At 37.7% G+C, this 24,444-nt stretch overlaps 1 protein-coding gene across 5 annotated transcripts in view; it reads right to left on the reverse strand.

Moving 5' to 3' along the window:
- Positions 1 to 24,444, reverse strand: part of SLC15A2 (solute carrier family 15 member 2) — a 30,826-nt gene that overhangs the window by 543 nt on the left and 5,839 nt on the right. The window contains exons 4-21 of one of the 5 annotated variants that reach the window (XM_045812526.2): positions 22,621 to 22,713; positions 21,471 to 21,570; positions 19,601 to 19,691; positions 19,173 to 19,250; positions 14,296 to 14,378; positions 13,735 to 13,821; positions 13,473 to 13,562; positions 13,336 to 13,380; positions 12,165 to 12,197; positions 11,359 to 11,447; positions 9,819 to 9,900; positions 9,125 to 9,259; positions 7,603 to 7,764; positions 7,402 to 7,448; positions 5,777 to 5,887; positions 5,210 to 5,306; positions 766 to 912; positions 61 to 165 (exon numbers count right to left, since the gene is read on the reverse strand). In XM_045812526.2, the coding sequence (XP_045668482.2) occupies positions 61 to 165; positions 766 to 912; positions 5,210 to 5,306; positions 5,777 to 5,887; positions 7,402 to 7,448; positions 7,603 to 7,764; positions 9,125 to 9,259; positions 9,819 to 9,900; positions 11,359 to 11,447; positions 12,165 to 12,197; positions 13,336 to 13,380; positions 13,473 to 13,562; positions 13,735 to 13,821; positions 14,296 to 14,378; positions 19,173 to 19,250; positions 19,601 to 19,691; positions 21,471 to 21,570; positions 22,621 to 22,713 (1,675 nt within the window). Of the gene's footprint in view, positions 1 to 60; positions 166 to 765; positions 913 to 5,209; positions 5,307 to 5,776; positions 5,888 to 7,401; positions 7,449 to 7,602; positions 7,768 to 9,124; positions 9,260 to 9,818; positions 9,901 to 11,358; positions 11,448 to 12,164; positions 12,198 to 13,335; positions 13,381 to 13,472; positions 13,563 to 13,734; positions 13,822 to 14,295; positions 14,379 to 19,172; positions 19,251 to 19,600; positions 19,692 to 21,470; positions 21,571 to 22,620; positions 22,714 to 24,444 lie in introns of all 5 variants that reach the window. The other 4 variants (XM_045812525.2, XM_087861587.1, XM_045812527.2 and 1 more) reach the window with 4 other exon arrangements.

Genomic DNA, 24,444 nt, shown 5'->3' on the forward strand with positions numbered 1-24,444 from the left:
AAGGAACTTGGAGGGGAAATCTTGGGTAGACACAAACTCTTGCCTCTATCAGATCCATACCTGCACCAGGCCACTGAACTGTGCCACAACAAGCACGATGATATTCCCAACTGCGACGGTCAACAACCAGGCTGCCTGGAGTACAGATTTCATGCTAGAGGGAGCCTAAAGAGGACACAGGTTTGTGAGTAAACAAACTCCCTAACACCACCCTATGACCCAAGCATCTATCCAGAAAACTTCTCCTACAAAAGTTTCCAAATTTGAACTCCTCCCCCTCAACTTCAGTTATCATGTTGATTCAGGGGGTGATAACAATGTTAACAGTAATAATAAGATGGACCTCTTAATTGAATATTTTAATTCATGATATCATATAATCTTCTTTATACCCTAGGAGATAAATTCTATCAGTATTCTTACTATACACATAAAGAAAAAAAGCATTAGAGAGATAATTAACTTGCTCAAGTTTACACGATAAGTTGTACAATCAAAATTTGAACATGGGCAATTTGACTCTACAGTCCTTATTCTTAAAGTACCCTTTCCTAGACCCCAAACAGCATCAGTTACTATGCTGCACTGCCATTATCCTGGGAGTCAAGATGACTCTCTGTTCAGGGTCATATATAAGAAATTTAAGGGCAGAAAATATAGAGGTCTTGGCCAGGATCACATACCTATTTAATGCAGTGCTAGAATTAAAACTCGTCCTTCTCGAAGCAATATATCCACCTCCACTTTTCACTTGCAAAAACCTACCTGAGAATAAGAAAACTCAAGTCCTGTGACAGAGAACATGACCTCCCCAGCTGTAACCAGGGCATATTGTGGTAGCTGCCATGCAATGGATAGTTTGTTGGCGGGAATGTCTTCCATCTTCCAGGCCTGAGGATTCTGATTGGTGCTCTTAGTGAGGAAAAGAAGAGATGGGCTTATCAGCAGTCTCAAGTAAATATTTCTGACCTACAGCATTCTATGATCTTACACCCATTCCCTCTTTGTATTTTCATCCTTCAAGAGATTGAGCAAATTCTATACAATTTCAGTTTTTGAAATTCCTTTTGGTAACACTGCACTCATTTGCCTGGCTTCAGTCTATCAGATACCATTATTGACAGAGTCTTTAAATGGCAGAATATTTTGATATTGTAGTTTGGATTTCCACAATTTGATCTATAGGTATTTTGATCCTGGCCAACATTTTAAATATAAAATGGCAGCTGAATTATACAAACACAATGAATTTTCAGAAAGCATATTCTTGAGAAAAGTTTAATTCCTTGTCCAGTTTTCTATGTAAGTACAATTAAACTGTTTTTAACATTTTCCATTAAAATTTTTATTTTACTAAAATTACTTTTATCAAAATGAATTATTTTCTTGGTAAACCTTACATTAAAGATTTTGTTAATCAATTTTGAAAAATCTATATCAAATACCACCTGCTATTTTAAATTCTACTTATTGACCATTATTTTTGAACTAAAATCTTACACATCTGAGTTATGTCAAAAAGGCAACTTTTCTGTAGAATTTTAGTCAAAAAGAACTTTTTCAGGGTCAATTTTTTTTGTTACTAATCTTATCAAATATACACGATTCTCTAATCTTTATTTCTTTGTCTAGAAGTACTTTTACTATGCAGGTTTTAAACTATGGTTGGTTTTATTTTACATATGCTTTGTCTACTAATACTTGTTATAAATAGGGTATAAATTCTAAAATTATATGTATTTCTTGGAGTGAAGCCATACCACAGTAGTGGGTATAATAACTAAAATATAATGTGACTAAAGTGGTAGTTAAAACATCAAGATCAAAAGTCCCTGAAATCAAAAGGTTCTGGTATTCAAATGTCTTTGATTCTCTGAGTCAAAGGGCCATTAGGTTCAAAATAAGCAGGTAAATTTTGTTTCAGTTGGTATTGTGAACGACATGGGCCTATGTTTGAGTTTTCTTAGGCTAAGGGAAGACCATGACCTGAGCTTCTTAATCAAGGTCTCATACTCAAATACCCATGGGCAGATAATTAAGTAAACGAGGCAGGCTGAATGGGAATGGTGGAGGCTGTGGTAAAGTGGATAGCACAGGCCCCATCTGTAGTGTAGAGCCACTAGAGCACCAGCCAACTGACATGGTAATGTCTGTTATTAAATCTTCTGATTTTGTTTTTAAGAAATGTTAAGAATCCACCTTCTTAGGTGAAGTCTCCTGAATTTTAAGTATGGTCAATTACTAATGATTATTATTACTTTTCTCAGTAGTATGCAGGCCAAACAAAACAGGATTATGGAAAAAACTGGGCCCTTGGGCTCTAATTTATGATCTCTTCTCTAAATGCTTATTAGATTCTGGCATTCAGAAACAATATATAGGACTTCTGAGTAGCATATAAAAGACAGAACAAATGAAAAATGGAATAACACCAGGAATACAAGTGTTATGGGTTGAATTGTTTCCCCTTAAAACTTGTATGTTGAAGTCCTAACCCTACCTGAGTCCTAACTGAGAATGCAAACTTATTTGGATATAGAGTTGTTGTTGCAGATATAAGTTGTGTTAAAATGGGGGCATTAGGGTGGGCTCTAATCCCATATAACTTGTATCTTGGTAAAAAAAGAAGAAAATTGGACACAGACAAGCATACAAGAAGAATTCCATATGAAGATGAAGGCAGAGAATGTGTTGATTCTTCTACACATCAAGGAATACCAAATGTTGCCAGAAAACCACTAGAAGCTAAGGGCAAAGCATGGAAAATATTCTTCATAGCCCTTGGAAGGACCAACACCTTGATCTTGGACTCCTTGCTTTCGTGACTGTAAAACAATAAACTTCTGTTTTTAAGCCACTCCACTTGTGGTACCTTGTTACAGCAGCTCTGGAAAACTACCGCTAGGTTGTTTTATCATCTGAACATTAATTAAAGTAATATACCATATCAATAGAATAAAGGACAAAAACCACATAAGTATCCAATAGACATAGAAAAAGCATTTAACAAAATTCAATCCCCCTTCATGGTAAAAAACAAACAAACAAAAAACTCAACAAACTAGGAATAGAAGGGAACTTAACCTACTAAATGATGTCTGTGGGCATTAAGGAGGGAATGTGATGTAATGAGCAGTGGGTATCATATGCAATTGATGAATAATTGAACTCTACATTTGAAACTAATGATGCACTATACGTTAATTAATTGAATTTAAATAAAATAAGAAAAAATAAATGACATATATGAAAAACCCACAGCTAACATATTTAATGATAAAAGACTGAATGAATGCTCCCACCCCCTCCCCCCAGAAAAATGTGTGCTCTCACTACTTCTATTCAACATTGTATTGGAGGTTCAAGTCTCGGCAATTAGTCAAGAAAAAGAGATAAAAGGCATCTATATTGAAAAGGAAGAAGTAAAGCTATCTCTATATAGATGGCATGGTCTTGTATGTAGAGAGTCCTAAGGGATCCGCTAAAAAATCTATTAGAACTAATAAGTGAATTCAGTAAGGTTACACGATATAAGATCAACATACAAAATCAATTGGTTTTTCTACACACTTGCAATGAACGATCTGAAATTGAAATTAGAAATTAGATTAGAAATTAGAAAAATGATTCCATTCCTGGGTGGCTCAGTTGGTTAAGGGTCCAATGTCCAGATTTCGGCTCAGGTCATGATCTCAGACTTGTGAGATCCAGCCCAAAGTCCAGCTCCGCACTGGGCTGGGCGTGGAGCCTGTTTAAGATTCTTTCTCTCTCTCTTTCTCCCCCTGCCCCTCCCCACCAATCTTGAAAATGAAGACTAAAGTTGATTTCGAAATTTTCTACAAAGTAACAACAATCAAGACGGTGTGGTATTGGCAGAAGAACAGACATATAGATCAATGAAATAGAATTGAGAATCTAGAAATAAGCCCTCATGTTTATGGTCGACTGATTTTTGACAAGAGTACCAGGGCCATTTAATGGGAGAAGAACAGTCTTTTCAACAAATTGTGCTGGGACAACTGAATATTCACATATAAAAGAATAAAGTTAACCCTCTAATTCACACCATATGCAAAAATTAACTCAAAATGCATTAAAGACCTAAATATAAGAGCTAAAACTATAAAGCTCTTAGAAGAAAACATAGGCATAAATCCTCATGACTTTGGATTAGGAATTAGATATGACCTCAAAAGCACAAGCAACCAAAGAAAAATAGATAAACTGAACATCATAAAAATTAAAAACATTTGTGCTTCAGTGGACAACATCAAGAAAGCTAAAAAAAATAACCTATTGAATGGGGAAATAGTTTTAAATCATATATTTGATAACAGACATATATAAAATATGAAAAGAATGCTTACAACTCAATGATAAAGAACCCAATTAAAAATTTGGCAAAGTATCTGAATAGACATTTCTCCAAAGCAGGTATGCAAATGGCCAATAAGCACATGAAAAGATGCTCAACATCAGTAGCCATTACAAAAATACATATCAAAACTACAATGAGCTACCATTTCACACCTACAAAGATGGTTATAAAACAAAACAAAACAAAACAGAAAAACAAGTATTGGTGAAGATGTGGAAAAATTGCAACCCTCGTACACTATTGGTGAGAATGTAAAAATGGAATTCATTTTGGAAAAGTTCCTAGTGGTTCCTCAAATGTTTAAACATAGTACTACCATGTGACCCGGCAATTCCATTCCTAGATATATACCCAAGAGAGGTGAAAATATATGGCCACACAAAAAGTTGTACATGATGTTATAACAACATTATTTATAACAGTGAAAAGTTAGAAACAACCCAAATGTCCATTAACTGATGAATCGACAAATAAAATGTATTACATCTATACAATGGAATATTATTTGGTAGTAACAAGAAATGAAGCACTGATACCTGCCTCAACATGAATGAACCTTGAAAAATATGCCAGATGAAAGAATCCAGACACAAAGGGCCACATTAGATCATTCTATATTTCTATTATATGCCTGCTGTTGATGTTATCTCTTTTAACATCCCTTCTAGAGACCTTAGTAGGCTTTCTAAAGTCATGATAGAACCTATCACTTTACACTAGAAATAAGTATGTGATTGCAAGATAAATTCAGATTCAGACATAGATATATAGATATAAATATAGATACAGTTCTATGGAAGGAGAGAGTAGGGGTGGCCATGAGCTACTTACATTAATAATAACAAACAGATAAACTGTACCAGGGTCTAGTAGACCCATATTCAGTGAAAAGTCCTTATCTTCTGTCCTACAATGTACCACAGGGTATCTGGAACAGGACAATTTTAGTTAGAATAAACATCACAGCCTAAAAAGCACTCCCACCTCCAGGGGAAAGACTGATCTCATCTCTCTACTCAGGGGGAGTCAAGCAGCAAAGGCACGATTTCTCTTTGAAGAGGAGTCTCTAGGAGTGAACTATTTTTATGCCGGGTTTTTCTGCCACTGATCTGAGCTCTTCATTGCCTATCAGGTAGTTTTTTAAACCTTACACCTAAATAAAGAAGGCACAAATCATCTTCTTTTGTGGATTTCAGGCCCTAAGTCTTCTCATTTAATTCTTATGAATTTTTCTCCTCCAAGTCTTATGAATTAGTGGAACAGTGTAGAACAGTGAACCTGAGTATACTCAAAATTAGCTGAGATATACCTAATCTCCCCACCTATACGCAAAGAAAACATTAAAAAAAAACCCAGTTGTTGATAAAAGTAAAATGTCCACAAGGGTAATGCTCTTACTCTCCACTTTGTACAGTTGTATAAGCAGACACACCATAGTCTTCACCAACAATGAGGAAGGTATCTTTACCCAGGGAGATGTTGACCTCTTTATGTAAAGTATTAACAAACCTAAGGGTAGAGACATTGTTACACATCAGACAAACCTTACACCTGCTTACCACTATATCCCCAGTGCCTAGAACAGTTTTTGGCACACAAGAGTTCCATGTTATACATTGTTAAGTGGATGAATAAATGAACTCACATGTAAGAAATAATTACTAGTCTTAGTCATCCTTAACTTTATCTTTCCTGAGGTATTAGTTTTCCATCTGCCACACCCTCACATCATCTCTAGCTGGGATGGACACTATCATGATCACCCATAGCGTTCTGATTTTCCTCACTAATCCAGCTTAGATGCCTCCAATTTCTTTCCCTTTTACAGCAGTGGGATTCATCAGTCAAGACTCCACTAAGAAAAATAATTATGTATATATATAAATATATATACTAGTATTTACATAAAACTGATACTGTGTCCTCTTATAAATGAAGTCTGATTTGACTTCTACAAAACTCAGACTCCCAGCCCTTAGTAGGTTGACTTATCATTTTGGAATCTGCAGATAATCCTGGACCCTTCCAGAATGATCGTTTTAGTCTCTGAACCTGGGTTCCTAAACTGTTTCCTCAGTATGGGTTTTGATAGCTTTTGTACTAATCTCTGGCCCAAAAGAGAAGAAGGGCAGTTTCCTCTAGAACACCTATGTTGATTCCTGCACTCTAGATAACGCTGCACTGATCTAGAAATTTCCTTTTACCCCTTCTGGAGGTTCTTATGGTTCCTATGGCTCTCTCAACCAAGAAAGTCCTAGCCTCACTGTTGTCTTACTTATTTTGAGCTGTTTACTTTTTCTAAAACATATTCAAAAGCAAATTATTTTGACTGTTCCACCCTTCAGCAAAGTTCAGACATTTCATTAGAAGTTCTCCTCTAAAGTGCAGTCTCAACAGCAACTACCTAATCTTGATGACCATAGGCATGTGCCTCTACCTCATGCCTGATCTCCTGCTACAGAGAGCAGGTGACCTCTTGGGTGCTCCATCTCTGTCACTTTCTTTGGCCGTCTAACATGACTTTCAGCCTTATCTGGATTCAAAACCAAGTCTTTTGACTCCAAAGGTGTTACCTTTACTACACCATGGTGCCTCTCCAGGTTTATAATAGAACTATACTTTAAAAATACAGTAACAATAAGAGATATTCAACTACCAACCATGAAGGGAGGATTATTTGCTCCCTTCTAAGTTTTTCGCGGATGATCACAGAGAGGAAAGTACTCAATTATTTTCCTGAGAGCAAAAGAAGTGGATAAAATTCAACAGGAAGGATGTATGCATCAGAGCACAGGGGGCATATACAGATACATGGTCATCTTTTAATACCACATGGGAAAGCAAGTCTATCTGCCTCTCATTGTTCTGGAAATTGCCTCTGACACCAATGTCCTTGATATTACAGGAGAGAGAATCCATGTAAAAGACGAATAGAACATGAGGCTGTTTTATCTGAAGCCCCACAGATCAGAAGAGACCAAGATTCAAAACAGAGGGGCCTTGGGTCTCCTTGACAACCAGACCTTACAGCTGTCATCCCATTGGTTGTTTTGTTTTCTTCATCCTTCACCTATAATGAAGGAAAGTAAAAATCAGTTACTGCTGATGACAGGGAACTGATAATCAGAAAATCTGATCATCAGGCATATCTTTGGTAAGGTATTAATGACCTGGTCAAAATACACTCAGGTAACAATTTGGAACCAAGTTACTCCCCAACTTACCATCATGCTGGAAATGTTTTTTCCATCTTCTAGAATGATCAGACTGTACCAGTTCTTCTCCTCCATAGAATGCTTAGTGTAGACAGACAGATTGTGATATTTGAGGTAGAAGTGGAAATCCTGTCTTTTTGTCTTTAGGTGGAGCTGGGCATAGTGTGGCATCTTCTGTGGAATGAAGAAACCGTCACACTCACCTTCTACCCTAACATAGACATCGCTGTCTCATACCATCCCATGGTGGGTGAGCTCATCAGATATTTTCAACTTTGCCTTTTACCCTAGTAATTCTATTTTTAGGATATGCCATAAGAGAGTAATTAGAGGTATGCATAAGGATTTACGAGTAAGGATGTTCTTTATAGGATTATGTATATTAATAATAAAAACTTGGGTGCCTGTGTGGCTCAGTTGGTTAAGCATCTACTTTCGGCTCAGGTCATGATCCCAGGGTCCTGGGGTTGAGTCCCGCATTGGGCTCCCTGCTCAGTGGGGAGTCTGCTTCTCCTTCTGCTCCTCCCCACTGCTCATGCATTCGCTCTCTCTCTCTCTCTCAAAAACAAATAAATAAAATTTTTAAAAAATAATAAAAACTTAAATACCTATAAGGAAATACTTCAATAAACTACGATATATCCATAAAATAGAATATCATGTGTCCATTAAAATCACATTCTCAAATTATCTAAGGACACAGAAGGATGCTTATGATGTGATTAATGTCAAGAAAAAACCAAAGTTCAATACAGCACATAGAGTTTGACTACTTTTTAGAAATTAGTTTATTCATGTATACAAATATGCTGATTGACCGTCTCTGGGTGACGGAATTATAGGTGGTTTTTATGTCTTTCTATATCTTCTCCAATTTTCAACAATAGATGTATATTACTTTTATTATTAAAAAATAATATTTTAAAATAAATATTTCAGGGGCACCTGGGTGGCACAATCAGTTAAGCATTGACTCTTGGTTTCAGCTCAGGTTGTGATCTCAAGGTTGTGAGATCAAGCCCTGCATCAGGGTCTGCACTTGGCATGGAGTCTGCTTGAGATTCTCTCTCCCTCTCCCTCAGCCCCTCCCACTCGTGCTCTCTCTCTCCAAAATAAATAAATAAATCTTTTAAAAAAATACATATTTCAGAATATGTACACTAATAGTGGTGAAAATATGCAAGCCAAATCCTTCCAGAGGATGTGATATTAGGAGGCAGTTTGAAATAACAATGCAAATTACAACCTACTGAGACCTTACAATGTCCCTAACACTATGCTAAGTGCTTTACATCTAATACTTATTCTTACAACAGCTCATGGCATAAAAATTATTGCCATTTTACAGATGCTGAAACTGAGGTTTAGTGATAAAATAACTTGTTTAGGGTCTTAGGGCTAGGGAATGGCAGAACCAGAAACTGACTGGGGACAGTTTGACTCTACAAGCACATGCTTCTAGCCACGGTATCATGCTGTCACCTTGTTGTGTACCGAATGTGTTTCTAATTTATTCAAGTCCATATCTCACCTGAAAGGATCTGATGGACTCTTCCAACAGAGTGTTGTTTTCATCTCCCAGTACTGTCACCTTCACGTCATCATCTGCCAGATTCAAGGTTTGCAGGAAAATTTCTTGGGGACCAGGCTGTGGTGGGATCATTCTCTTAGGACAGAGAACACAAGTCAGAATTACCAACAACCCTTCTGATACAGTGAGAACACATATCTCAGTCCTACCTCTGACATCCTAGTCCATCTAATCAAGAGGATACAGTTTTCTCCCTCTGAAAGGCATTTGGCTTAGAAAACTCTGATGGCGGTTTGGAGGAGGAAACACCAGCTCAGTACAGCAAGCACGGATGCTACATGACAAACTCCATGCTTTTTGACTCAGCAGTGACTTCATAAATCATTCCCTAATAATGGCTATTCGATCTGCCAAATATTCAAAACCTGTCTTCCCAGAGAGATGATGAGATAGCTTGGATATTAGTGTTTGAGAATTCCTTGACAATATACTCTGAATCACCCTGGTGGGAGGTGGGCCTCATTTTGTATTGCTCTGCTACCCCTGTGTCCACTCATTTACCACAGATAGCTATGATGCATCTTCTTTAAAATAGGTTCTGGGCTAAGTCCCAGGCAATCAGGATTGAACAAGTCAGAAGAGTGAACAAAGATATGGTCTTGCCCTCATGGAGCTTAAGATTTATTGAACTCACATTAATTTTTATCTCTACAGCTGCTGCGACTGCAAATGCCAGGCTTGCTAGGATCATACCAACAGCCATTTTCCTAAGCGATCTGCAGAGGAAAGGGAGAGACAATTACATGGAAACTTTAGACTGTAAAGGCTAAAATCGAAACCTTCTAAGTCTACCATTAAAGAACTTTCCCGATTTGGTCCCAGCTACTTTTCCCCTTCACACAGCTTTCTTCCTCTACTCTTCACACTGAACAGTTCTCTGTTAATTCGTCACATTTTCCCACCTCAACTTTTTCTATCCATTATGTCATCATACCAAAAAATAATAGTAATACAGCCAGATTTATTGGACATTTACCATATGCCAAGCACTATATGTTATTATCCCATTTTCTTTTCCTTCATAAGTCTTTCTTGACTCTGGCAGCAGGAAGGACTTTCTTCTTTCTCTATAATTCCCTGGCACTTTGCTTCCCTTCTTACAGCACTTAATGTATTTCACGTTGGGTAATAATTATTCTTGCATGTGTTCTGCCTCCCTTACTAAACAGTGAACTCTTTCGGGCAAGATTTGTGCTGTTATATTTGCATGGCATTGGAGCTGAACTCAGTAATATCTGCTCAACTAATGAGTAAATGACAAAAGGTCATTTGAATATGGTAATGTGGTCATCAAAATGAAAGTTGTTATTAAATCAGGAATTAGAGGACACTTGAAACTCTCCTCTGTCAAATTTACAAAGAATAATACTTCTTTTTTTTTTTAAAGTTTTCATTTATATTCCAGTTAGTTAACAAAGTGTAATATTAGTTTCAGGTGTACAATATAGTGTTCAACAGTTCCATACACCACCTGGTGCTTCTATTTAGAATAGGAGAAAAGCAGTAATTAGGGATAACCTAGTTCTGCTCTTATCAGGTCCCCACTTTTTTTTTTTCTTAATTAAAAAAATTTTTTTTAAAGATTTTATTTATTTACTTGACAGAGAGAGAGACAGCCAGTGAGGGAGGGAACACAAGCAGGGGGAGTGGAAGAGGAAGAAGCAGGCTCCCAATGGACCAGGGAGTCCCATGCAGGGCTTGATCCCAGGGCCCTGGGATTACGCCCTGGGCCAAAGGCAGACGCTTAACGACTGAGCCACCCAGGCGCACCCCTCCCCACTTTGTTTTATATAGACAATAAATGTTTTAAAGGGATTAATTGTCATCATAGGCTTTAGACTTCTTTCAAGAGGCAACATTCAAGAACAAAGCAACAAGTTGATTTAGGAGCCTATTCTCATATACTTTTGACTTTCCATGAAGCTAGATCTATCCCTTCAACATCACACAGTTAAGTCTGCAGTAATGGCTTGAACTCTTTATAATGAGAATTAGTGAGATCTAATTCCTATCTTCCAGTACCAACAGGCATTTAGTTTAACTTGGATACGTAGAAGCAGAAAAATGATACGACAAAACAAATCATACTAAGTAGAAAGTACTGACATTCAATCTTTATCAAGCTGAGCAAATATTAAGTCAGTCTGAGCAAGAAAGGCATAGTGAGCACTTACGAGAAGTTAATTCCACATTTGGAAACCAGACGATAAATGACAAGGTCAAACAATGGGATGAAGATAAGAACCAGAAGGGGATTTAGCACCTGTAATATCATGGTAAAAAGGATTAGTTACAAGTGTTCTTCTATCTTGAGTGTAAGCATGTGATCTCATTTGCTTGTGTGCACTCTAACATTCAAACATACTTTCATCATACTAAGTACAGAACGATTCCACACCGCTCAGTGCCTTTACACCCAGGACTTTAATTTCCCCTGCATAGCACCTCAACTTCTAAATATCCTACAGAATCAGTTTCACTCAGAACATGTTTTTCTGTCAACCAGTTAGTAGTTCTTCCCTCTCATTTTCACTTATCTTCTCCTGTTCCACAGCCTAAGGGAAAATGTCATGGAGAAAAGGAGAGAAAGAAGAATTGGGGTTAAATAAGGGTTAAAAAAAAGAACTGGGAGTCCCCAACAAACTGAGATTCTGACTTCATTACTCATGCAACAAAGCCTTACACTTTCTTGGACAATATTTCCAAGATACTACCTTAACATGGAAAAAAAAAAACCAATGCTTATACTTTTCCTGTGGGCTCAAAATTCACCCTCCTTGGAGTTGGGCAGGAGCTGCTTACTTAAGAGGATGTGAAAGAGAAGTGTGGGGCTTAAGGAGAATATTTTCATCCCTATCCTAAACCCTCCTCGGCATACAAGGAAACAAATGTCCAATTATGGTTGGTAATCCTAATACTTCAGATAGAAGTATAGATGAGGAAAGCCATAAATCCCCATGAGTATAGAGAAATCTCCTACCTGCATCTGGTCCGGCTGAAGCACAAAAAAACCCTGAAACATTGTAACAAATTACATATATACAGCGGCTAAAGACAAGAAAAGCTTAGCTCAAAAATACTGCTAATTATCCGCGATGAGTGTGGAGCCTGCTTGAGATTCTCTACTTCTCCCTCTGCCCCTCCCCACCGCTTGCACACTCTCCTTCTCTTAAAAAAAAATTGCTAATTAGCAGGTGAGACACAAAAGATAAAACCCACCAGGTCTTTGGTTCAGGGCCACATCGTGCTTTTAAGGGTATTTGGGGAAACAGACTGGGAATGGCTTCAGGCTATGTTTGCTGAAGGCAGGGAGGCCTAAGGGAGAATATTCTTTTTCTTGCGAGAGAATAGGGTCAGTGTATTTTTGTTAATTTCAGTCCCTGCAGTTGTAGGTGGTAATGTGTAGCACACGACATCATGGTTAGGGTGAAGACTTCCACTAACACATAATGTTTCCAGAACTGTTCTCCAGGGGGTCAACAAGAGAGCAACCATAGCAAATCCTAGGCAACAACAGAAAGGGAAAAAAGTAAACTTATATTTGACAAGCTCCAAATAGACCGGTTAATGAAATCCTAGCATCATTCCACCCTGCCTTCTCCACCACTGAGAGGGTAGAAAAACAATATAATAATCTCAATAGAACAATTGAGAGCAGAGATGAAATGGAGTTTGCCAAAGAACGGAGATTAGAAGAACAGAAAATAATGTTTACAACTTTTCCAGTCCTTATCCATGTACAAAATACTGCACTTCCAGGTCCTCCACATGATCCCTGCCCAGAGACGGGGTACATGTGGAGCAGCACCAGTCAAGCCTGTGCCTCCTGTGCCCCAGGAAGGCTGAGAGGGGAGCAAACACTCTCTACCCCAAGTCTGGATCTCTTCATTTACTGTCTTCTCAGTACTTCCCTGTACACATTGAAACCCTTCCATCCTTATATTCCTGATTTTTAAAGATAAGATTCTGTTTTTTATTTCTAGAATAGCTTTTAAAAATTTTGCCTACTCAGTACCTTCATGTTAAAGACACTTCTCTTCGGATCTTAAGTCAGTTTTCAGGCAAAAACCACAAAAGTTGTTTTTCCTTAAAAAAGGAAATTTATTTATTATGAAGAAAAGAATAGATTTCTCTGGAAAATATTTTCTCACCAAATTCCCATTCATCCTGGTGGCTTGCAAGGTCCATCGTGAGCCCTAAGGTAGACAGATGCAATTATGATAAATCTCTTTCCTGTGGGAGGAAGGGGGCTGGAAGAAGGGGTAGCTTTCAAAAGAACTATTCTTACCTGCTGATCCAAAAGAGCCCAGAACATGGGCAGTGGGATATAAAGGAACAAAACCCTGGTCAGTGCCTTCACATCCATAATGAGCTGCTTCTGCAAGAAAGGGGAAGAAGGAACAGGCTGAATGGCTAGATCTGGTTTTCTTGCTTAGAGTAGAAATGTGCCAGGGCAGTAAGAGAAGAGGTCAAATGCAGCAAGAGGGGATCAGTTTGGACTTAGGAAAATCTCCATGTAGGCATAAGATATTTCTGCAGGTCCAACTTACAGGGTATTTCTCAGCTGCCCAGTCTAGCCAGTGTTGTCGCTTTGGAATGTCCCCAGAGCGGTTGTTGAAACGGTTGGAAATAGCAAACTAGGGCAGAGCATAGATATCAGAGGAGAGACAAAAAGAAACCATTCCAATTCATTATCCTTTCCCTCAGACATGTACGCTTTAAGTGACTTACTCTAACCCTTTGATTTCATCAGACATTGAATTTCAGAATATTTCAGATTTAATTTTATCTATCCCTATATCCTGTTGGCAACACATATATCATATACACATTTCAGAAGCTTTTTGCCGATTTTAAGAGATGGTTAATTATTATTATTATTATTATTATTATTATTATTATTATTATTATTACTTAATGGTTGAGTAGAGGCACAGAGGAAGATGGATAAATCTCAGTTTGCCAAAAGGTACAAAGGTAGAACAGCGGTCATTGGGAAAAATGAATACCCATGTTTGAAGGCCTGTATGCTCAGCATAGCATCTCTTTCCCATTGATTGAAACAGGCAGGTAAATAATTCAGACTTACCTGGATACATTTGGCAACTTACCCAGATACATTTGGCAACTTGAGTCACTATGTTTCCTTCAGGAGGTGGTTTTCTGTATAGTTTGCTTCCCATTGTAAACACAACTGCAGTTGATACACAAACAAGGTTCTTAGCTTCTCCTTTAGCACATTCAGTATGTCAGTGCTAAGGACAGGCTGTTGAAGTGTACGAGTGACTGGCAAAGCTTTCAAAGGGAGGGGACTTTGGAATTATACACATTATAGGAGCCGAAAGAAGAATAAAATGGTCAGTTGTTAAGAGAAGTAATCTGTTGAGACTTTCCTGTATCACAGTAATGGAAGTCATCTCTGAATTCTCTCTTCTTTCTCCGTCTCTACATCTGCTATGTTACCAACTTTTCATTGAGACTCTTTCTTCGATGTATTTCCCATCGGCCCTTCTTTTGCTTTACTATTGCTACAATTCTTGTTTAGGACCTCATGACCTCTGCCCTGGATTATTAAAACGTCTACCAAACTAGTTTCTCAATCCCTGTTATCTTCCTTCTCTTATCTGATGCCACATTAAAACCTTCTCTCCAGGACCCACCTAAAAATTCCAAACTCCTAGCATGAAAGGCCTCCCCAAATTCATATTATCCTGATGATTATTATTATCACTAACCATCTTTGAAGGTTTATTATTATATGTAAAGTGTTAAGCATTTTATAGATATTAACTGATTTCACCTGAAAAAATATGTACTACTCTCTGCATTTTATTGAGGAAATTGAAGATAAAAGAAATTAAGCAATTTGTGCAGATTACATAGCTAGAAAATGCTAGAAATTGCATTTTTGACCTAAGGTCTATCTGACTCAAAAATCTATGCTCTTAACCACCATAAAGCATCTCATTCATTCATTCTTGCACTAAACACTGTGCTAGACACTACCGGGACTAACGATAAAAATGATGTGCCCCCTTGGATCTCACTTCAATCTACTGCTTCCCACTTTATGTTTCATTATTTTCCATTAGGTACTCTACATTCTAAGCACTATTCATCATTCCTACAAAAAATTCTATTCTGTACCATTATTGTACTTGAGCTCATTCTCTTTTCCTTACCCCATATTCTTTAACCACATCTCCACAGCTATTTATAATTTATTTTCTTATTATTCATTTATTTCCTTATTTTTCTTTCTATTTTCCAAATTATCAGAATTAGATATTATTTTTATAATTATGAAATAGTAAATATTATTTTTTTCAAGTTTATTAACTAACATCAGCAGGAAGACTCTATCTTGTTACCATCCCAGATGTACTTCCTTCCTTAATAGATTTCCCAACTCCAGCAAGATGTCCCTCTGGTAGGTCTTCTACCAAAGATGTCTTTGTCAGCGACCAGTAGCACTTTTCAGTATCTTTATGCACCAGAACACCTGAATCCCCTTACTTTTCCTTACCTTAACTTTCTAAATTCTCTATTCCTCTCATATTCACTTTACTGATTTTTCTTTGTTCATCCTCTCAGTTTCTCCAAAGCTTCTCCAAATGGCACCCTTTACCTACCACAGCCTTCTTATTGTTGACAGAAAAAAATGGTTAAGGGAAAGGATGCTAATCCTGGGAGACAAGGGGGCAGATAAGAAGGTGTCTATACAAGAGGAGGATTTTGGAAGGAAAATAGTTTGCTCCTGAAACTAAGAATGCTCCTAGAAGGAGGCTGGAAATCTCAATGGTGGAGACAGTGGAGTGATAAAAGGAAGGCCAGGTGATAAACTGGATAAAATCACACTTAAATGTTAAGGCCTCTTAACTAAAGCTGAGGAGTGGTAAGTTTCCCTACTAGGTCTTCCTTGCTGTAGAGGATACTGCCCCCCTATTTCACAAAGAAAACAGAAGCCATCAAATGGAAATTGTCTCAACTTCCTGCCACAAAATCTATTAACTCCTGTATCCACACCTATTCTCTCCTGCCTCCAGTTAGTTGAAGGTGATGTTCCTTCTCTGTACAAAGGTAATTCTGCTATGTGTGCTTTCATACTGATTATTCTGTCTTTTTCTTACATCTTCAACCTCTTTTTCTACTGGAGTGTTCCTAATAATATTCGAGCATGCCTGCCATCCTCTCTTGACTCCAGTCACATTCAGCTCCACACACCATTTTCCCTTTCCTACCTCTTATTCACTTCCTACTCTACTCTAATCAATCTTAAACCTTCACCAATCTGCCGTAACTGACATTCACCAAATCAGTGACCTTCTTGTTGCTCTATTCAACGGGCATTTTCCTCCCTGATCTCACTTTCCTACTCAGTAACATTTGTTACTCTGAACAATTCCCTTAGAACTCCTACCAATTTGGCCATTCCTTCTTAGTCTCACTTGTGGGCTTTTCCTCTTTGCCTTTTTTTTTTTTTTTTTTTTTTAGTAGGCTCCATGCCCAGTGTGGAGCCCAATGTGGGGGTTGAACTTATGACCCTGATATCAAGACTTGAGCTGAGATCAAGAGTTGGATGCTTAACTGACTGAGCCACCCAGGCACTCTTCTCTTTACCTATCTTTTTAATGCTGGTATTCCTTAGGGTTCTATTCTAGCCCTCTTTGTACTATACTCTTATTACCTCTTAGTTATTTCATCTATTTTCATAGCTTAATTGCTATCCATACACTAAGAGCTCCAGATCCTTACAGCCCAAATATTTCTTCTGAGCTCAAAACCTGTATTTCCAGATAACTGTTTGATAACTCCATTAGATGTTTCAAGGACATCTAATATGTAACATGTCCAAAACTAAATTCATTAGGATGATGATCCCACTATCTACCTACTTACTGAAGTCAGAGCCCTACATTCAATGTTGACTTATTTTCTCCATCACTTCACATATCCAATCATATCAAGTTTTGTCATTTCCACCAGGGCTGAGACTACTCTGAGCTGAGTGAGGCACTCACCCTGAACACAAAATTTTAAAGAATGCCAAAAACTCAGTAATCAAGATAAATAATATCTTTGCCTTACCCTTAACCTATTCTTTCTCTACATTACAGTCAGTGACACCAAGGAAAAATAAAAATCTAACGATCACTCCTCTGTTCACAATCCTTTTGTAGCTCCCTACTCCAGATAAAGTTCTAATTCCTTAATGACTTAAAAGGCCCTTCATTATCTGATTGCTGTCAGTTTCTCCTCTTTATCTTTCTCATTTATACCTGGAGCAATTGAACCCCTTTACGGCCTTCAGATATGTCACAATTATGTCTCATCTCCTTGTCTTACAGCTATCCTGTCTTCTTTGATTAATTCCTGCTAATTCTTTAGGTCTCACCTTAGATACCACTTCTTTAGACATACCTTTTCTGATCCTCAGTGTTTTAGACAGACATCCCTCTATGTGCTTCCAGAGTTTCTCTGTACTTCCCCAGTTGTGACACTGATCATACTATATTGTAAATTCCTTTTTTACTATGTCTGTCTCCTTTTTCCTTCTGGACTATGGAAGTTTTTTGAAAGCATAAACTCTGTGGTTCTCTAATTCACCAATGTGACCCCAATAGCTAGCACAGGATTTGACATGTGAAAAGTTCATTAAGTAAATGTGTGTTGAATCAATGAATGAAAAATATAGATGAAAAAATTAAATTATTGTGAAAGACCAGAGAATTGTTCTTTATTGGTACCCAGAAAACTGAAGCAGCTGACTAATAATGGCAACTAACACTTATTTAACATTTCATAGTTTATAAAACATTTCACTTACAGCACCTCTTTTGATCTTCAAAATCACTCCAATATGTTAATATTATTGTGCCATGATCCAGAGGAAACAGCACTAATAAGTAGAAAACCAGGACAATATTTGGGGAAATGTTTGGCTTTGACGGAAGAAGGAAGCAGGGAATGTATTATCACAGCTTTCCTGGAATAACACATAAACTAACTTGGAATTGGAATTAGAATCTGACTGTTATTATTAACCACCTCCTGATAGAAAATAATCAGGGCTGAATATTGAGTCTCTGGGTTCTTTCTTTCTCTATTGAGCTCTTTATGTGTTTGGGCTGGATATGTTCCAGGGGGGTGTCACTCAAAGGTTCAGAGTGAGAACAGGTTTCCAGGTCAATGATTAGGAACAATCACGTCCAAGTTTCCCCTTAGACTGTGTAAACTAAACAACACACACATCCTCTTTCCTCTTCCATGACTGGGTTGTCAGTGGTAAAGAGAATGCACTTGATCTAAGCTGCATCAGTTTCCACCTACTTATTCAACTCCCCTTATTCTCTTTGATCAAGAGAAAACTCATTGGAAGCATTGAAGAGCAGGGCAGAAACAGCTAAACCTAGGAGTTACTTTAGAAGAATTAAAAATGTCTTCCAATTACCAGATAATAATTGTCAGATGAAATAAACTAGTTTGAGAGAAAGGATTAATTATCTTCCTTGCTTCCTTACATATTTTAGTGTAGAGCAGTGGGTCTCAGCCGTGACTATACATTAGAATCACCTAGATATTTAAAAAATTATAGATACCTAGGCCCATCCTGCCAAGATACTGACTTAATTGCTCCGATATGAGGCAGAGGGATCAGTCTTTTTAAAAGTTCTTAGTTGTATAAACTTGGGTATGTTTTTCTTTTCTTTTTTTTCTTTTCCCTTTTCTTTTCTCTTTTCCTTCCCCTCCCTCCTTTCCTTCCTTCCTTCTTTCCTTCCTTCCTTCCTTCCTTCCTTCCTTCCTTCCTTCCTTCCTTCCTTCCTTTTCTGACTTCATTCAGTTAATTTATCTCCAATGTCTAGAGAAAATTCCTACAAAACACTTACCTAATAGGGTTAGTGTGAGGATTGAATTAAATGGCTTAGATTATGTTTCTCATGTAGCAGGCATCAGTGGTTATTAATTTTCCCTGTTCCAGTGCACTTACCAAGAGCTATCACCATAAGTAATCCTGGAACTCCAAAAGCCAGTGCATAGCAGTCTTCCCCAAAACACTGCACATCTCCTAAAAGAAGAAGAAGAAGAAGAAGAAGAAGAAGAAGAAGAAGAAGGAGGAGGAGGAGGAGGAGGAGGAGGAGGAGGAGGAGGAGGAGGAGGAGGAGGAACCCTGAATCTTGAGTCTTTGATGTTTGATGTTCTATTCTGCATCTCAGGTTCATAGACATTGCCATCCTCTTTCTTCCCATCACCTAATCCATAATGTTTTTTTTGGACCAAACAAATCAAGATTTAAAAAAATTCTCTCAGGTTTTTAAGCCCGTGTAAAAGGAGAGGATGGATATCAGGAAGCTCTGAAAAGATTTTTGACTGGCCAGAGGAAAGCCTTATACAAGGCCTCTCAGTAAAGATCCTAACCTCTCAGCATGGGTGTGATAAATGTAGAAATCAGGCTCCCTGCATTGATGGAGAGGTAGAAGACAGAGAAGTATCTAGTCCGTTCCTCTGCCTGAAAAAAAAGAAAAGAAAAGAAAAGAAAAAAAAAAAAAAAAACAAGACAAATCATCAGTGCAATGTGCCTCCTAGCTCCAGATCCACCCTATGTTCAGATTAAGCTGGAGGTACATGAAAATCATTTTAGATGTTTTGACACATAATCCAAACATTTATCCATCTTTCAAACCCTAGTACCAGCATCTTTAACACTCTTATACCCTTCCTAGGCAAAAATTATCATCCTATACACTATACCACTTGTGCCCTATACATGTCTATTCTAATATTAATTTCTTTACATTACATGTCTGTTTCTTTCAGTAGGCTGAGAGTTCCTTTAGAGCAGAAATCATATATTACTCATTTCTGTGATCCTTACTACCTAGCACAGCACCTGACATATATTAGAGACTCAACACATATTTATTGACTGAATTAATTCGTGAATGATTGATTGAGTTCAATAATAGATATTGTGAAATGTGTGGTAGGAATAACACTAGAACACAGGACAGTGGATTACACTGTTGATTAAGCAAGGTAGTTCCTCTAGTGCTTACAGGAAGTCTACCAGAGACTATAAAAGGAAATCCGTGGGCTTAGAAGTGGTTGGTGGAAACTTGTAGGTGGGTTTGTCTTATTATTGAAATGTCTTTGTGGAGCAGTTACGAAATGAAGCAACTTTAAGAGAAAGTTGCTGATGCTTTATTCATTATGTCTCATTCTGGAACCACAGGTCTTTTCCTGACACAATAGCATAATCTGTCCTTCCTTATTTACTATTCACAGTATGTTTGCTTCCTCCTCTGGTCTCCTTTTCGACTTATTCCACTCACCTATTTGTATAGTTCTTTGTGCATAGAATCCCAAAGGCTGCCAAAGGTCGGTATTTCTCCAAAGTCAGCAAGCAATTATGATCTACGGTACCCCAGGCAGATAAAGAATATAAAATAATAACTCAGACAGCCTGAAGGGTAGGAGAAACACAAGAAGCAGGACACAGAGAAAGAACAGAGAGAGAGAAACCAGAAACATGAGAAATAGCTATAGATGAGGGAATAATACATGAAGACAGACAAAAAGAAAACTGAGAGCAAAAGAGAGGAAGCCGGAAATGTTGCCTACTTAAGAATAGACTCTTCCTTGCTTACTTGTCACAGCTTTCTCATACGGAACCATTTTTAGCTTATTCATACTGGGTTTCCCCCCACCCCCCTAATAATAGTGGAAAGTATTTAGGAAAGAGGGAATGATCCTCTAGATAAGTTCATGTATAAAATCTCATTCTGTTTTATTCCGAATGATCATTTTCCCCTTTCACAGGCTTTCAGCCAGAGATGCTTAAATCATTTCTACACTGTTCATCACCTCCCATTACTGAAGCACCTACCAAGTTTCTTCTGAAATACCTCAAGTGGGGGTAAACTCACTACTTCAAACTCTTTTTGAGGTTTTTCCTTCCTTTGAGCAAAAAACTTTTTGTAGCTTTCCACTAATTCTGGGTTAATTACTGACATCTTTCCAATATTTATAGACAACGATTACATTCTCTTTAATTCTTATCTTATACAGGCTGAATTCTCCAATTCCTTCAACCTTTCTTCATAAGATGTGTCTTGGTCCATTCATCACCCTGATCACTTTCTTTTGATCATGTTCCAATGTCAATACCCAGCACTGAAAAGAACTCTGACCTGTGGATTACTTCAATCTTGGCAAATAGCTACCTGCCAGGTACATTTTTAACGCCTGCCTTATATTCTTGAAATCATAGAAACAACAGGATTCTTACATGTTTTTCTTCAAACTGGTCTCCACCAAAAGCTGCCACGCAGGGCTTGATACCTCCTGTCCCCAAAGCTATTAGACTCAGGCCAACCAATGATAGGACTCTGAAATGGAGAGGTAAGAATACTAACCATATTGATATTAAACACAACAGCAGAAATTGGATATGGATATACAGGAGAAAAAAGTGTGCACAAGAACAAAGAGGACACTTAAAATCTTCATGACCCTTGAGCCTCTGCCAGAAAGTATACATTGCATAGGAAGGTTTTGTCCCTGATAGCCCATTTACACTTTGTGTGCAATAGATAGAAGCAGATACTAAAGGAACTCCAAAGTTAAATCACTGGTTCTCAATCTCATCTTAATTTAAGGGATACACCAATAGAAGGACCTTATAAACACCTATTCCACATACCCTTACTAACCAGAAAACAAAATGGTAAAATTCATTATAATTAATAGAAGAATTGTCACTAATTTTTGATAGGACAACACAAAGGAGGCATCTAATATTTGTTAAAATTTAAAATTCTTAGCTCATTTGATAAATACATGTGTAGCCACATTATAAACATGAATATATATGGTCTACTTCTTGAACAACCGTAATCCTCTCTACTTACCAAATAAACTATCAAAATGTACCAAATGCCTCTGGCACAATAAACATCAATAGCTTAAGTAAAGAGGGACAGAGCAACTGGAATATATGGAAATACACACATAAATGGAAATAATCCAGGCTTTGAATAGGACTTCTACAATGTGTTATAAGGAAATATTATGCACATTTTTCAATCCTAGCAAAGTACAGATGCAAGGGTAGGTGAATAGGTGAGGAAATATGGGGGACATGAGGTTTTAATAATTGTCTTCAAGCATATGATGAGTTTTCATGAAAAGGATACTAGCTAGGCATTCTACAAGTTTCCAAGTGTTTAATAAAAACTGTGAGGACATTTAAAGTAGGAAAGAGTTCAACTGGTCATAAAATACTTTTTTCCCCAACCACTTTGGTAATTAAAGAATAGGTTGGAAAATAAAGGGACATCTCTGGTAAGAAAGTAGAAAATCACCTGTAATGAATGTGTGAGACATTTACCAGTCTAATGGAAGAACAGTGGTTCAATTTATTCCATGATTTTACTCACGTGTGTACCATTTGTCCCCCTATTATTGGTAAGGCACCCAAGGACTTGACCACATGGCCAAGCACATACACCAAGGAGAGATAGATGATTGTCCTGTTGAGAGAGTTAAATCAGTCAGTCTATAAACAGTTAAGAAATGGGCAGAAGACGTGAGTAGATACTTTTCCAAAGAAGACATCCAGACACATGAAAAGATGGTCAACATCACTCATCATCAGGGAAATACAAATCAAAACCACAATGAGATACCACCTCACACCTGTCAGAATGGCTAAAATTAATAACACAAGAAACAACAGGTGTTGGTGAGGATGTGGGAACCCTCTTACACTGTTGGTGGGAATGCAAACTGGTGCAGCCACTCTGGAGAACAGTATGGAGGTTCCTCAAAAAGTTAAAAATAGAACTATCCTATGATCCAGCAATTGCACTACTAGGTATTTACCCAAAGGACACAAAAATACAGATTCAAAGGGGTATATGCACCCTGATATTTACAGCAGCAGTATCAACAGTAGCCAAACTATGGAGAGAGTTCAAATGTCCGTCAACTGATGAATGGATAAATAAGATGTGGTGTGTGTATATACAATGGAATATTACTCAGCCATCAAAAAGAATGGAATCTTGCCATTTGCAATGAGCTGGATGGAGCTACAGTGTATTATGCTAAAAAAAAATAAGTCAGTCAAAGAAAGACAAATACCATATGATTTCACTCTTGTGTGGAATTTAAGAAACCAAACAGAAGAACATATGGGAGGGGAAAAAAAGGAGAGAGGAAAACAAACCAGAAGAGACTCTTAATGATAGAGAACAAACTGAAGGTTGATGGAGGGAGGTGGGTGGGGAATGGGCTAGATGGGTGATTAGTATTGAAGAGGGCACTTGTGATAAGCACTGGGTGTTGTATGTAAGTGACAAATCACTGAATTCTACTCCTGAAACCAGTACTGCTCTACATGGTAACTAATATTTAAATAATAATTAAAAAAATAGAATTGAGAGGCTTGAGTAATAGCCTGAAAGTTCATACTATTCTCAGTGCCAGGACAAACGGAGTAGGAGTAGGAAGGGGTGGAGGAGGAAAGAATTGCTTGGGAAATGTACATAGAAATAGTAATGGTGAATGAACTCTTTACCCTGTGGTGTTAGAGGAAATGGACATTCCCTTCAAGCTCCTTTCCCCTCACTCACACCACACATACACAGAGCATTCACAGGATGGATTTGCAGCAAGTGATTTTTTTAAACTAGGAGAACCAGGACAACAGGATACTTTGACCTGTGGTGTTTTTATCAAGGAATGTCTTTGGCTCTAGAAATCGATAGCGGCCAAGAAAAACCTCCAGGTAAACAGGAAAAAGGGAGGCTAACACAAAGAACTTTCTCTAAACCCAACCATTGGTATATATAGAAAGATAAAGAGCTCTCAGTTTCAGCCTGGTCCCTTGAACACTTGGGTTAATTGTAATCCCCACACCAGTTACCTCATGTTCAAGTTACCAAGGCTAAGAAAGGAGTAGGAGACTATGAATAGACTGCCCAGTGATAAAGATTATGCATTTTGTAGGGACTTCTTGTTGTGTTATTTCTTCCAAGAAATCTGAATGGCAAATAGGAAGTGGAACAGAGAAGAATTCCAGGAAGAACATATGTAGAGATTTACACACTGAAATATGGCACACTACCACACATGCAATATATTCCTTATGTGCATTACTATACCAGCATTCTCTTTATACGTAAGTAGAATGTTAGTACAAGAAGGAACCTTGGAAATTATATGGTTTACATCTACGATTTTAAAGTGTTATATGCTGG

This window comes from Ursus americanus, chromosome 4, assembly GCF_024610735.1.
Source record: "Ursus americanus isolate L20-20 chromosome 4, mUrsAme1.1.p, whole genome shotgun sequence".
Taxonomy (NCBI): Eukaryota; Metazoa; Chordata; class Mammalia; order Carnivora; family Ursidae; genus Ursus; species Ursus americanus.